The sequence below is a fragment of the Bison bison genome, unplaced genomic scaffold (assembly GCF_000754665.1).
Source record: "Bison bison bison isolate TAMUID 2011002044 unplaced genomic scaffold, Bison_UMD1.0 scf7180017864353, whole genome shotgun sequence".
Classification (NCBI taxonomy): domain Eukaryota; kingdom Metazoa; phylum Chordata; class Mammalia; order Artiodactyla; family Bovidae; genus Bison; species Bison bison.
Genome location: NW_011494925.1, coordinates 3,909,387 through 3,922,811, shown reverse-complemented (window position 1 = coordinate 3,922,811; position 13,425 = coordinate 3,909,387). Strand labels below are relative to the sequence as shown.

The 13,425-nt window shown below is 50.1% G+C and overlaps 1 protein-coding gene across 1 annotated transcript in view; it reads right to left on the bottom strand.

Moving 5' to 3' along the window:
* TSHZ1 (teashirt zinc finger homeobox 1) overlaps positions 1-3,528 on the bottom strand; it is an 11,840-nt gene extending 8,312 nt beyond the window's left edge. Inside the window, exons 1-2 of the mRNA XM_010855094.1 lie at positions 3,364-3,528; positions 923-1,020 (exon numbers count right to left, since the gene is read on the bottom strand). Of these exons, the coding sequence (XP_010853396.1) occupies positions 923-1,020; positions 3,364-3,528 (263 nt within the window). The remainder of the gene's footprint in view (positions 1-922; positions 1,021-3,363) is intronic.
* Between the last annotated feature and the right edge of the window lie 9,897 nt (positions 3,529-13,425).

The window sequence follows — 13,425 nt, the reverse complement described above, 5'->3', positions numbered from 1 at the left end:
TGGGGAGCTCTAGGGAGACTTGGGGTGCAGCCTGGGGCCTGCCAGCATCCCCCTACCGGGCTGAGCATGCCCAGCTCCCTGACACCCCACAGGGACACAGTTCCCCCTGCTCCCCGGCCCAGTCACACTCCTGGGAGCTGACTGTGCTCTCTGGGATCAGGGCGCGGCTCCCTGAATCCACCCTGCTTGTCCCCCTGCCGGTCCCTCTGTGGCCTCTTTACGGCTGACCTTGACTTCTTCCCTGACTCCTCCAGGGCACGCCCATGACCACCAGATCTATGTCACTGTGAAGCCCCTCCAGAGGGGGCCTCGGGTTCTCCTGCCCCATTGGGGAAGGCTGGGCTCCGTGAAGCCCTCCTGAGCGCTGTCTGAGCCCACGTGGTGTCGGGCACACAGAAGGAGCTCCAGCTCAAATGTGGGTGTCCCACGGGCACCCCCAGTCAACTACAGACTTATGGCTTCCCCTGCCCCTCCAGCCCCGCCCCCCAACACAGGTGTCCCACAGGCACTCCCAGTCAACTACAGACAGACACATGGCTTCCCCTGCCCCTCCAGACCTAGAGGGGCTGCCCCAATAAAAGCTTACTTCCTCCTCCTGAGTTAGGAGTCTCCTAGCTCAGCAGTTGAACCACCCCACACAAGCTGTCCACACCTGAAAAGCGAGTTATCCTCAGCGCCTCCTGTCCTGCAGCCCTGTACCCGACGTGGCCTCTGCCCGAATGTGGACCCCCCAGGCCCGTCACCAGACAGTGCAGCAGCCTCCCAGCTGGCCTCTTCCCTCTTGCCTGGCCACACTCCTCCTCCGTGACCCTGGAGCTAAGATCTTTGTTACAAGCCCAGGAGTAGCACAGGGCGTGCAGACCCCTCCCTCCACTACGTGTCAGCCCCTGAGCACCCCGGTCCCGGGGTCACCACCCCCAACCTCTGATTCTCTGCCTGGGGATGACGCTCCTCCTCAACGCGAGGCTCTGATGTCACCTCCTTCACGAGGCTGCTTAATCCCCTCCTGGGATTCATTCCCTGCGGAATTAAGAGATGTTTACCTGTCTATCCTCATCATCAAACTGTGAACTCGCTTGTTTAATTAAAACTGCTGGGCACCCCTGCCCACCTCCCTGGGCTGGGCATTTTCATTTCTTCACCTTATTTTAACCCTCACAACCCTACAAGGCAGTGTCCCTGATAAGCCCATTTTACAGATAAGGAAATGGAGTCTCAAGAAGTTGACCGACTTCCCCCAGGTCACACAGGAGACAGATGAGGGGCTCAGGACTCAGAGGGGGGTCACCTGACTCCCAGCCCGAGACCCCTCCACTCACCATCTCAGGACCCAGTTACTATCCTTTGTTGTGTTAGCACCTCAGTGCCGAAAACACTTGGAGTAAATGCTTGTGAATGAAGTAGTGACCCCAAGTAATTCTGTATCCCTGGTGGCTCAGTGGTAAAGAATCTGCCTGCAATGCGGGAGACCCAGGTTCAATCCCTGGGTTGAGAAGATCCCCTGGAGAAGGGAAGGACTACCCACTCCAGTATTCTTGCCTGGGAAATCCCATGGACAGAGGAGCCTGGCGGGCTTTGGTCCACGGGTTCACAAAGAGTCGGACATGACTAAGTGACATACACTCCCACTTTCTAATTCTGTATCAGTATTTAGGACACTTCTTATGTGCCCTTCATGCTGTTATGAATGAGAGAATCTCAACGAAAAAAGAGTAAGAGGAGAGAAATATTTAAATGTTGATACCCTTTGGCCCAATAATTTTACTTTAGGAAGCATAGCCTCAGAAGGTGATATAAAATACAGAGGGTTCATGCACAAAGACGGAGAAGGCAATGGCACCCCACTCCAGTACTCTTGCCTGGAAAATCCCATGGAGGGAGGAGCCTGGTGGGCTGCAGTCCATGGGGTTGCTGGGAGTCGGACATGACTGAGCAACTTCACTTTCATGCATTGGAGAAGGAAATGGCAACCCACTCCCGTGTTCTTGCCTGGAGAATCCCAGGGACAGGGGAGCCTGGTGGGCTGCCGTCCATGGGGTCGCACAGAGTCGGACACTAAGCGACTTAGCAGCAGCAGCAGCAGCATGCACAAAGATGTCCTTTACGGTATTATTTCATATGAAATTTGCCATTGTCTAAATCTTCAACAATAATCAGTAGTTGGGTGATGTTTTGCTTATACCTATGATGCAACATTGAAAACTATGTTTTAATGACAAGGAGAGATTCATTAAACGGAAAAAGCAGAAGACAAACCTATTCACAGCACAATGGAAAAAACCTCTTAGAAAATATTGATAGTTTTTTTTCTAGATAATGAATATATGAGTTTGTTGACTGAAATGGCTTTTAGTAAATAGCTCTGTTTTCAAAATCTTCAGTGTTTTCAATTCAACACACACGAATTAGCCGTTTCACACCATTTCTGGAATAAAATAGCTGGAAACAGCCACCAGCCAGACCCTGGGAATTAGGGATCCGGAGAAGGCAGGGCCCAGCCTGGGGGCAGGAATCCGGGAAGGGCTTTGTTCATTGTGACTTTTATTTTTTCATGTTAAAAGGTAAGAAGCGGGGAGAACAACGGAGGGGTGCAGGTGGTATCGGGGTTCCTGCAGCAGGATCTTGGGGGCACTGAGAGTCTGCCTGTGCATCTGCCGTCTGTCTGCTTCCCGCCCCACTCCTGCTCCCCCACCGCCCCCAGCGGGGTCTCCACACAGCCTTCCCTGGGGAGGGGGCTGCGGGTCCCACTGACAGGTGAGGAGTTGGCAGGGCCTCTCCTGAGGCCCTCAGTCCCCAGGGTCAGTGGCCACAAGGCTCCATCACTCCATCTTCCGCCAACATGGTCCCTGTCCATTTCTAGACTCCCAGGATTCCTACTTTATCACACAGTCCTCCACTGTATTTATCCCGGTAAGCTCATATTCTTTGGCTATTTCCCTGTTCTACCATGTATTATAAATTAACTTTTCAACTCTAATTTACAAGGGACGCAAGGAAATACAGACCCAGGGGGCAGCTGGGGGCAGGGGGCGTCGGTCCTAGGTCCTCACACTGGACGCCCTTCTGACCGGCTCCTCCCTGGATACACGGGCCCGGCAGCATCCGCTTTGGAAAGACATGCATGCACCTCCCAAGCAACCCTCACCTCCTCGCTTTTCACACCCCACCCTTTCTAGGAGTCCTCGGACCAAGCAGCAGTCAGTGTTACCCTACCCCATGGTGCTTGTGGTCACGTGAACACACGGACGATGAGCTGGCCACAGATGCCAAGGGTTTCAAGGGATTCTTTGAAAGCAGTGCCTAAGCCTCTCTCTCCACCCACCCCCCAACAACCGCCCCTACCTTCCAAAACTAGGCTCAAACCAGGAACCTCAGAAGGATCCAGAAACGAATGGGTTTCGCTTGAGAATTTGGGCCTGGGGCAGATGGACAAGGGTTGTGCAGGTCTGCAGACTGGACCCCAGGGTGTCTGGAACAAGACCACAGGGCTTCAGTAGCAGGCGGGACGGAGTCCTTTGCTTTCGTCATGTTGGCAGCAGGGAGGAAGGGGCCACACAGACACCCCCACCACCACATCTGTCCCACCCAGCAAGTGCAAGAGTGACCCCAAGTGCACAGGGGCTGCGGGTGGCGTTCACCTGCCCACGCCCGTCGGGTCCAGGCTGCGGGGCCACCGTTATGGTTCCGGGTTGAAGGACAGACCCCCATCATCATCTGAGGACAGACTTACAGAAGGGACAGACTGACCCATGTGCTCCACTCACAGATTCCATCCTCGGGGCCTCCGTCTCCCCAGCGCTGGGGCTGCAGGAAGGATGCGTAGGAACGTTAGACACACTGCCCTCATCACCAAGCTCCACTCTGAGCTCATCCAGCCCTGCGATGGGACCCTTAAGAGGAGCCAGGAAGTGCCCACGACAGGCATCTTCTCATCCCAGGAAAAGCAGGCCCATGGCTGGCCTCTGTTGCTGTGTAGACGTGAGGTTTGGGCAGCAGATTATTCGGGAAGTGCCCTCCACTGCCATCCTGCAGACTTTCTGATCACAGCCGCCCAGAGGAAGGTGGGGGCCCGGAGAGGGTGCACACACAGAGAAGCTCCTGGTTTGGCTCTTCCCCAGGCCTGAGGGGGCAGGCGGGGGAATACACGACCAGAATCGGGTTAGGGAACTTTGTTTATCCGAGCTCTCTTTTCCTCATTAGCACACATAATTGAGAGCTGGCTGTGAACGAGGGAAAGGGAAATTCAAAAGTGACAACTGTGAAACCCAGGCCTTGGCTCTCTGCTTGGGCTCCGGCTCACAGCAAAGACCGAACGTGGCTATTGTATTGCCACCTGGTGAAACTATACAATCAGACCAAATTACATGTTTATCTACATCAAACTAGGTTTTAGACTGGCAAACGTGATACCCATGAACAGATGGCTGTTATATCAAAATATATTTACTCCAAGGGGCCAATTCACAAAAGGGGCTTACGCACACCTCCGTGATAAATGCACAGCTCCAACTCATTGTAAAATCTCGCAGAACACATTTTTCTTCCAAATTTATCACTGATCACTTCTGAAGTAACTTCACCTGTGTTACAAAGACAGCAGGTAATTCTGACGAAAGTCAGAAGACACTGGGAAATAGAAAATGCAGAGAAAGGAGATAAGGGGTCAGAACCCCTTCCTTGCTTCTTTGAAAGAACATTAAATACAAGTGGGATGGATGTTAATTTACGAACCTCAGTTCTGATTTTTTCGCAGGAAGGTTGACAATCTGTCAAGCAAATCTGAAAGGCCGCTTTCGCTCTGATGTGGAAGAAGTGAAACTTTTTCTGTCACTTTGGCCAATTTTAGGGGTCTGGCTCCAATGGCTCATGTATGGGTTTGCTAAACCACCTGACTGATAATGAGGATTTCTTTGCGTAAAACCGGACAGAGGCCCTGCTTTAGAATTGTGGAGTCTGTAAATAAAATGGCCTATGGGTTTTACCCAATTCTAATTAGAAATCCACAGGTGACTCCCTTAAAATAAGTATAACATGTCCCCTTTCTCCCTGGCCTGGAATTAATTCAAGGTAAGTGGGAAACAAACAGCCTCATTTCAGGGCGCCCCTCCCAGCAAGCACATCAGATATGACTCTCGTGTCTGGACTTTGCTGCAGTTACAACAATGTCACTCAGCAAGTGACAAAGCACAAATCAGAGCTTAAGTCTCAATTAAAAAGACTGAAAACCTTCTCTGATTTTCAGCAGTGTTAGGAGGAAAAAGAAAAGAAAAAAAAATTATGAGAATCTTGAAAAATTAAAAGAGAAGTTGAAATGAAAAGAAGAACAGAAGATAAATAACTCCCGTATGAACCCAGGAAAGCACACAGCTATTTCACTACTAACGGACTGTGTGTTAATATACAAGGCAAATGTTTTCTTGATCCACGTTGAAAAGCCAGCCATCTCTAAGACATTTACTACCACTGCCAAGCATGGGGAAATCGATGTTTTCAGTTACTGCCTCTCCTTTTGGGGCAGGATAAAGACCACGTTAGGATAGTCTGATAAGTCTGGGTCCACAAACCCAGCATTAGCCAAGTAGGTCTGAAACCAGGCCCTGACCTAGATTTTCTACCACCTGAAATGAGAAATGACTTTCATCAGAGAGAGTAAGATTCACCCTGATGGATGACATTCAGAAATCTGGAGAGGAGACTTGGGCATGAAACAGCTCTTCAAGTGGCTTAAACGAGAATAAAGAAATGTAACTCATACTCCGAACCTCATGCAGGACTTACGTCTCAGACACGAATCTCCACATTCACATCCAGCAGCTTATTCTCATAAACACATAGGAAAAGACAGGAAATGTCAGGTTTCCGTGGACTGGGGTGTGGGTGTGAGCAGTGCAGGGTACACCCCTGAAGGTCTCAATGACACACCTACTGTTAACACGAAGTTAGGAGAATTTTTGTCTTTATATTACGGTCGATATAAATTATGTGCCAAAGTGATAGATGGAGAACAAGCCTGCCCTACATAATTACTGCTGCACTTGGCTGGACGCTTAACACAAGGTCAGATGCACCTGACTTTCTTGAAATCCCCTTAATAACAATAATGGCGTCTGAATCAGTTACATCCACACTATCGTATCAGAAAATATCATTCTCTTATCATAATTGGGTTTCCCTAGTGGCTCAGCGGTGAAGAATCTGCCTGCAATGCAGGAGCTGCAGGAGACGCAAGTTCAATCCCTAGGTCGGGAAGATCCCCTGGAGGAGGGCATGGCAACCCACTCCAGTGTTCTTGCCTGGAGAGTCCCGTGGACAGAGGCGCCTGGCGGGCTACAGTCCATGGGGTCTCAAAGAGTCGGCCAAACATGCATCATAATAATTGGGTTTATTCTTACTATTATGTGAATTCTCCTAATTGCTCTCCCAGATGCTTGTTTGGAAATTTTGCCTACATAGAGATAGAGAGACTGAGAAAGACATACAGAAACATCCAAGCTTGGACAGAGTAATTATTGGTCGTGAGCCTTTGGTTTCATCACGAACTACAATTTTCTAAAAATTCACATGGATACAAATATACCAAAGTACATTAAAATATTTGTAGACATTTTTTCTTTCTAGTGATGGAACAGAGCAATATATGTCGTGAGGTGAATGAATACAGCTGTTTAGCCTTAAAAGATTTGGATGAGAGCAGCTACTGAATCACAGAAAACAGAATCAACTCGACGCGGCTGCATTTTCTCTGCTAGAACCCTCAGCTCCCCTCTGCCCTCACCCACCCCCACCCTGAGGAAATCTGATGAATGAATAAGCGTAGAAACGGTAACTGCAGCATAAAATTCTTTTTCTACAATCACTTACAGAAAGAAATGACATTCCTCCCATCAAATAAAACAAAGACTTCAAATCATCATCTCTGCTACTTCTTTTTGTGTCAAAACAGCTTTGCCATCACTCCCCCCCACCACCACCACCGCCCCCAGCCCTCCCGAGCCCAGCACGCGGCGTGGAGCGTGACGCGGTGAACACGCGCGGCGGGTCCTGCCACATGCCAGACGACACGCAGAGGCCGACGGGACGAGCACACGCCAAGCGGGAAGCTGCCAGCCTCCACGTGGGCGTACGGGTATGTGCAGGTGGGAGGGAATAAAAAATACAAAGACCTCCCCACCACCCCCAAATGAGAATGAGACAACTGTTCTTATGGCTAGACTTCACTTGTTAAAAATAAATTAACTCGTTAGTAGTTTTTGCCATAAAAGGTGCCTTCTGGATGCCAATGTGTCCCTAAAGATGCGCTGCCATCCCTAGCCAGATTAAACCCCGCGTCTTCTGATGTGAGTGGACAGAAGGCGACATAGACCATCCCTGCTAGAGTTGAATCTGACACCAATGTGTGTCCTGATGGTTTGCAGTGTAAACACACACATATTGTCTGGAAAAATATGTTCCTCTCACATGGCAATTATACCACGAGGCGCACGCCATCAGCAAATGAGATCTAGATCCTATTTCTCAAATCACAGGCCAACATGTTTTTAGAACATCTTTGTTTCTTTAAAGAAGACACAAGATTTGCTCTGATAGTCAACAGTCATTTGAAGAACGGGGAGAAGTGACAGCTGTCTTTGCTTTTTCATGGTTAAGTGTAGCAAAGTTTCAAATTCCCCTGAGTCTGAGTAACCTGGGCTCTGAGCAATTAGGTCTGCAATCCCCCCCACAAACCTGCGTCTCAATCTGCACCCCAATTATGCACAATACAAGGGTGTTTTCCTGTGAGTCCTGCTTTCTGTTCCCCGGGAGGTGAATTCTCCAGAACTCTGCCCGCTCGCAATCATTGTTCCTGGGAAAGATGAATATAAGTGTGGGCGCCTCGCTGAAAGAGCAGAAGCCTTTCCCCGTCACGACTTCCTTCCTTAAAGTCAGCTTGAAGTCTCTCCTTCTCAACCCAGCAGACACCAGCCTGGTTACTAGAAATACCCACGCACACAAGGCAACCGGTGGTCATCCACACCTGTCCCTGCTGGGGACACATCCTGATGAAAACGGAGAGATGGGTTCTTTCCATCAAAGACGCCCAGCTTCTGCCATGCCCCCAAATTTAGGTACTTGGAATCATTCAGATACCGGCCTGTAGCATAACCGGCTAGAAAACGAAACGTTTCCATTTTTAACCCACTTGGATTTTAAGTTAATAGCATCTAGATGGAAGAAAGATCGTGATACTGGAAAATACAACATACGAATACAGCATTCTAGTAGGGAAATACGTGGAATAGCCCACATTAACATACTTGAATTTACAAGGATGTCACAGCACACGTGGCACGCAGGGTGTTCCTCTCACTAGAAGACCTGATTTTTCTAGAAGCAGGGTGGCAAGTACAGGTATGATACCCAGGGAAGCCAAATCCCATTCCAGCTTTGAAAGAAGGTTAAACAGCACTTCAGCAATTCAAATAAAATGGCTCTTGCTCACACGGACAAGGAAGGGAGTGAAATGACTTTTCAGGCAGCGCGAGTTTAGTTCAGTTGCTCAGTCGTGTCCAATGCTTTGCGACCCCATGGACTGCCGCGCCAGGCCTCCCTGTCCACCACCAACACCCGCGTTCTAAAAGTGGCTCCTTTATAATTACAGGGAAATGAAGACAAGGCAGGTTCTCCTCCTTCCAAGTTTTCAAGACAGGGGCTCAGAGCTATCCTAAGACCACCCTGGACTTGCAGATAACCCTGTGGCAGCCTGCCCCTCCTCACCACCCCCACCCCACCTTGGAATGAAAAGAGCATGTTATTAGCAGAGGTCTCCCCGGGAGGGCACGGCGCCCTGCACTGGCAATCCTGCCGCGATTCTAATCTCCGAGATTGACTTGCTCTTCCTCTTCCATCTGATAAACTATACATCCCAGCGCTCTCGTTAGGGCTCCCGCCACCAAAGGGAGCGCAGATACACTAGTCCAAACCCCTCCCCACTCAGCTCCGCCGAGATGATTTCACTGACATGTTCATTTCCATCCCCGCTGGCAACACCAGAATGGAAGTCTTTAACCTGTTTCCATTACTTATACAGATGACCACGGCACGGCGGGACAGATGTGAGCCACGCTCCACATAACCGGCTCCCATGCGTTCCTTACAGGAAGCGCGAGGAGGGATGACCGTCGCTGGACCATATTATCCGGGCTCCATACCATCCTCCCTGTTGCCAGATTCATTAACTTGGTGCTCAGCATTTCCCTTGCTTTCTTCGTAAAATCTGCTGGGCTCGTTGGGCTCACTTAATTTGGAGGAGGAAACCTTTGTCAGCGATGATGCTTTGATCAGGTGCGCTCAGGGGTGAGCAGGGGATGGGGGAAGGGCAGGAAACGAGCGAGGGAACAGGGAACAACCTTGTCGAAAACGTTGCCTTCCCAACGTGGGATGATGAGAGAGAAGTCGGTGAGCGACGCCGGGACTCAGAGACGGCTGTCACTTCAGATAGACACCGGCACGACTCACCTAGACAGGTGACACTTTGGTGCAACTAAATCCTGCTGCATTATTGAACACCTGGAGATGGGGCTCAGGCAGACTGCGGGCCGGGATGCCTGGGGCACCCAGAGACGTGAATTCAGCAGGTGGATGGGTTTCACTCCTCATCTGCATCCTTAAGTGGGGTGGAGATGCTCCTGGCTACAGAGATGGAGACGCTGGCGTCACTGTCTGGGTTCCAGCCTCGTGCCCTCTTCCTGCTATTTCCCCCCTGCCGCCCCTGACGAGATCCACAGTTGGGGGTTGGGGCAATGCTCCACGTCATTAGGGGAGGCGCAGGGCCCTTATACTCGTCCTTCTTGCCCTTTTTAGAAATCTCACGGAAACAGCAACTCCTGGATAGTCTAGAGATGTTTCGTCTTTTGATTCCTTCTGGAAGTCCGCTCAGGGTGCACCAAGTCAACCCCAAGACTACATCTCCAGAAACTCTGGCTTTGGGTGGGAGTCCTGGAGGCTCAAAGAGTTCTAGGAAAAGGTTTGCAAATAAAAGATTCATTGGTGGAGCATCAGAAACAAAAGCAATCCTATTCCAGCTGTTCTACCAGGAAAGCCTTTCTCCACGAGACCAGCTGAATGAGACCCAGAGTCTCCACTCCAACCTCTCACTTAGTCTCTGAGTTTCTCTCTTCCCGTCTGTCTGCGTTGGTTCTGTTCAGGAAACTGCTTGGGAAGAAACGCTGGACATGTTTAAATTGTAGAGAAAAAAAAAAAAGTACTATTTCCGAAAGAAACTCTGCAGAGGGAGAAAGAGAGCTCATACTAAAGACCATCTAAACGACCCCGTGGGAGTGGACTGGAAAAAAGATCCTCAAAGCCCAGAAACAAGGACGTTTGATGATAACAGATCTCCAAGCTCTGAAGCCACGGCCTGGAAGCAAAAAGGGACATTCATGTAAATAAATTCTCTGTAGAAAGGTAAGGGGCCCACTGCGATCAGAAGTGTTTTCTCCATGACAACACTGAAGTCCAATCTCAGCTCGGAATGAAATATATTCTGGGATAATGATCCACCCAGAGAGAGAGAGAGAGAGAGAATGCCTTTTTTCAGCACACTAGAAATTTATTTGAGAGTACTGATAATATACTGTTATTTTTAAAGAAAGAATTTACTTGTTCTTGGGTAAACATTTCATACCCACAGCACATCTGCCCAGCTGGCATTATGCTTCGGATTAAAATGTCATTGAATAATAATAGGTAATATTTATTGAAGCCTTTCTCTGGACCAGACACTATCTTAAGTGCCCTGCATTTATTAACTGTTAGCCTCTCGCCAGCTTGGTACAGGGAAGGCCTGTGTCTGCTCTCCACGTCTGCAGGAGGATGCTGAGGCCAAGAGGCAGGGGGAGCCGCCCCTGAGCACAGGTGACCGCAGCTACTTGCCAGGGTCGGGGTTGGGGGAGTGGGTGTCTGTTCCAGAGCCAGGCTCCTGACATGCACTCAGAGGATGGTACAGGTCCCACTTCTACCAGCAACTCCAAGTGGTGTGAGCTTTGATGCATTCTGTCTTTAGAATATGCTGCTTGTAAAAGCAGGTCTTTATCTACATCAAGGTCAACAAAACCGTCCTCGGACAATCCCGCCTGAACATCAAGGTCAGGGACCAGCTGTGAGAGGCCACAGAGGACCATCTCCTCGGGGTCTGCCTTCAGGGACGGCTCCCCTGGAACCCCTTTCCAGCCATGTTAACTGGCTGGTCGTCGCAGAGACAGAAAGCAGGATGTGTGACCAGGACCTGTGAGCGGGGGCGTGTGGGAAGTTGTGCTTCATGGGGACCGAGTTTCAATCTGAGAAGCTCTGGAAAAGTTCTGGAAATGGAGGTGGTGATGGCTGAACCACAATGTGAATGGACTTAATGCCATTTAATTGCACATTTTTACATGGTTTAGATGAGTTTATGTACATTTTACCATGATTAAAAAAAGTGGGGACAAAAAAATAAAAGGGTCTCCAACCATGACCCCTCCAAGGCTCCCCTGCTGAGTCACCTCTCTGCCCAGCCACAGCCTCCCCACCGCAGAACGGGCTCCGTCTGCCCGCTGGCCAGGCCTCCAGGACCCCCAGCTGCACAGATGATCACGGGTCTGGTCTCTGTCCTGCCCCTGGGCCACGAGCACTGACAGCAGCTTAGGGGACCTGGGCTCCCGGCAGCTCTCTGGGTGCCTGGAACGAAACTGAGGCTCAGTAACTACCAGTGAGAATGAGGAAGTAAGGGAAAAGGAAACACTAAACGGGACCCGAAGCCCAAGGGTGCTGCTTTGCTTCGTTCGCACACATGGTATCCGGGTCCACGTGGGCCCCTCACCTGGGAAGCAGAAACAACTCCGTTTTTCAGTCTCTGGTATAAAAGTCCCGTTTAAACATCCTTTTTTAAAGAAACTACACTCCCACTACGTGAGGCAGTCAAACTTAACTTCCTCCAAAGTTCTGAAGGGGTTCCTGACTTGACGGTGAGCAGGAAGGGCCTACCACAGGAACGGATCATCAAGGGAAGAAATCGGGGCGGAAAAGGGAGAAGCCGCCACTCTGGAATCCTGTCTCAGATCCATCTTCCCTGAGCGGTGTGCCTCCCGTTAAATCAGTAAGAATATCTGTCAGAGATATCCCGCTTCACCATTTGCCTGATGTCAAACCTAAATAAACCAGATCAGAAAACCAGCAAGTGGCAGGAGAGAAATGAATGGTGCTCGCTGTAACTCGCTTGGTTTGCTCGCTGATTTCGGGGGGCGGGGGAGGAGGGGCGCCCTGGCAATCACGGCAGTCATTTGCAGCACTAATGTCCAATTCAGCCTCCTTTCACTCTCCTGATTTAGGTGGTCAGAGTGGTTTCGTAGTCGACACGGGGAAGCTGTGCTGTTTAGCAGGCTGTTTAATGGGAAACTGGCAGTCTTATTTCTTTTCTAGATTTGGTTTGTCACTAGGTCTCCATTACATGCCACTCGGCTTTGATGTCTTTGGACAGGACTGATCAAAAGATGTCATTTGACCTACACAGCATGGCAGAAACTTGGAGAAGTCTCATAAAGCGACACTCTGGCTGTAAATAAAATGACATTATTATTTCCTCTCTCCTATCATGTAGAAAAGCCAATTATGGTAATGCACTGCATGTCAATGGAAATACAGCAATCTTTTTGGAGCAGTGGCTGCAGACATCAGTATTGTGACTCTCTTTCCTGGGAAAATTTGCCCATTGGAAAATGAAGAGGAAGGAGGTGATAGATGTCTCCAAGACGGTTAATAAAATCCCAGCCAGCCAAGAGAAGTGCAAGTCAGCAAAACAATTGGAAGTACAAAATGCAAACTGTTAAGTTTCCAAATTATCTAATAATTTAATCTGCAGTGATTTACATGCCAACACCGAGATGGCCAGTACCACGCCGTGCTGTTTCTGAGCGTTTGACTGACAGGAGAGGCGATTTATGGTCCTAATAAACCCTTCAGACCCACGACTCCTTAAGGAAGAGGCTGCGGGGAAGGGAGAAGGGGTTCTAACCTCACCCCCGAGATTCATCCGGAAGTGACAGCAGTAAGGTGGAGTCCTGCCCGCCCTGCGTCTTAAGAACCCTGCGTGGTTGGTCTCCGAATGCCCTGCTTTAAGCATTTCCACAGGTGCGGAATGTTCCCCAGCTTCCTTCCACTGCAGCCTGTACCAGGAATGAATACGCATACAATACGCTCTCCCTGCCTTCAGGAGAGAACCATTGGAAACAGAGCTTCCCCTGAGTGGCGTCTCTACTACGGGGGACCAAAGATGCGGGAGAGCCAGAGCGCCTTTCAGCCCCACCCCCAGGGTTTCCTTCCTTCCCGTTAGGACGCGGGACCCACTGAGGAGCCCTGCCCCGGTGCCCTGGAAGACGGGGGCAGCCTCCACCCCCCAGCCCCCACCCCATGTCT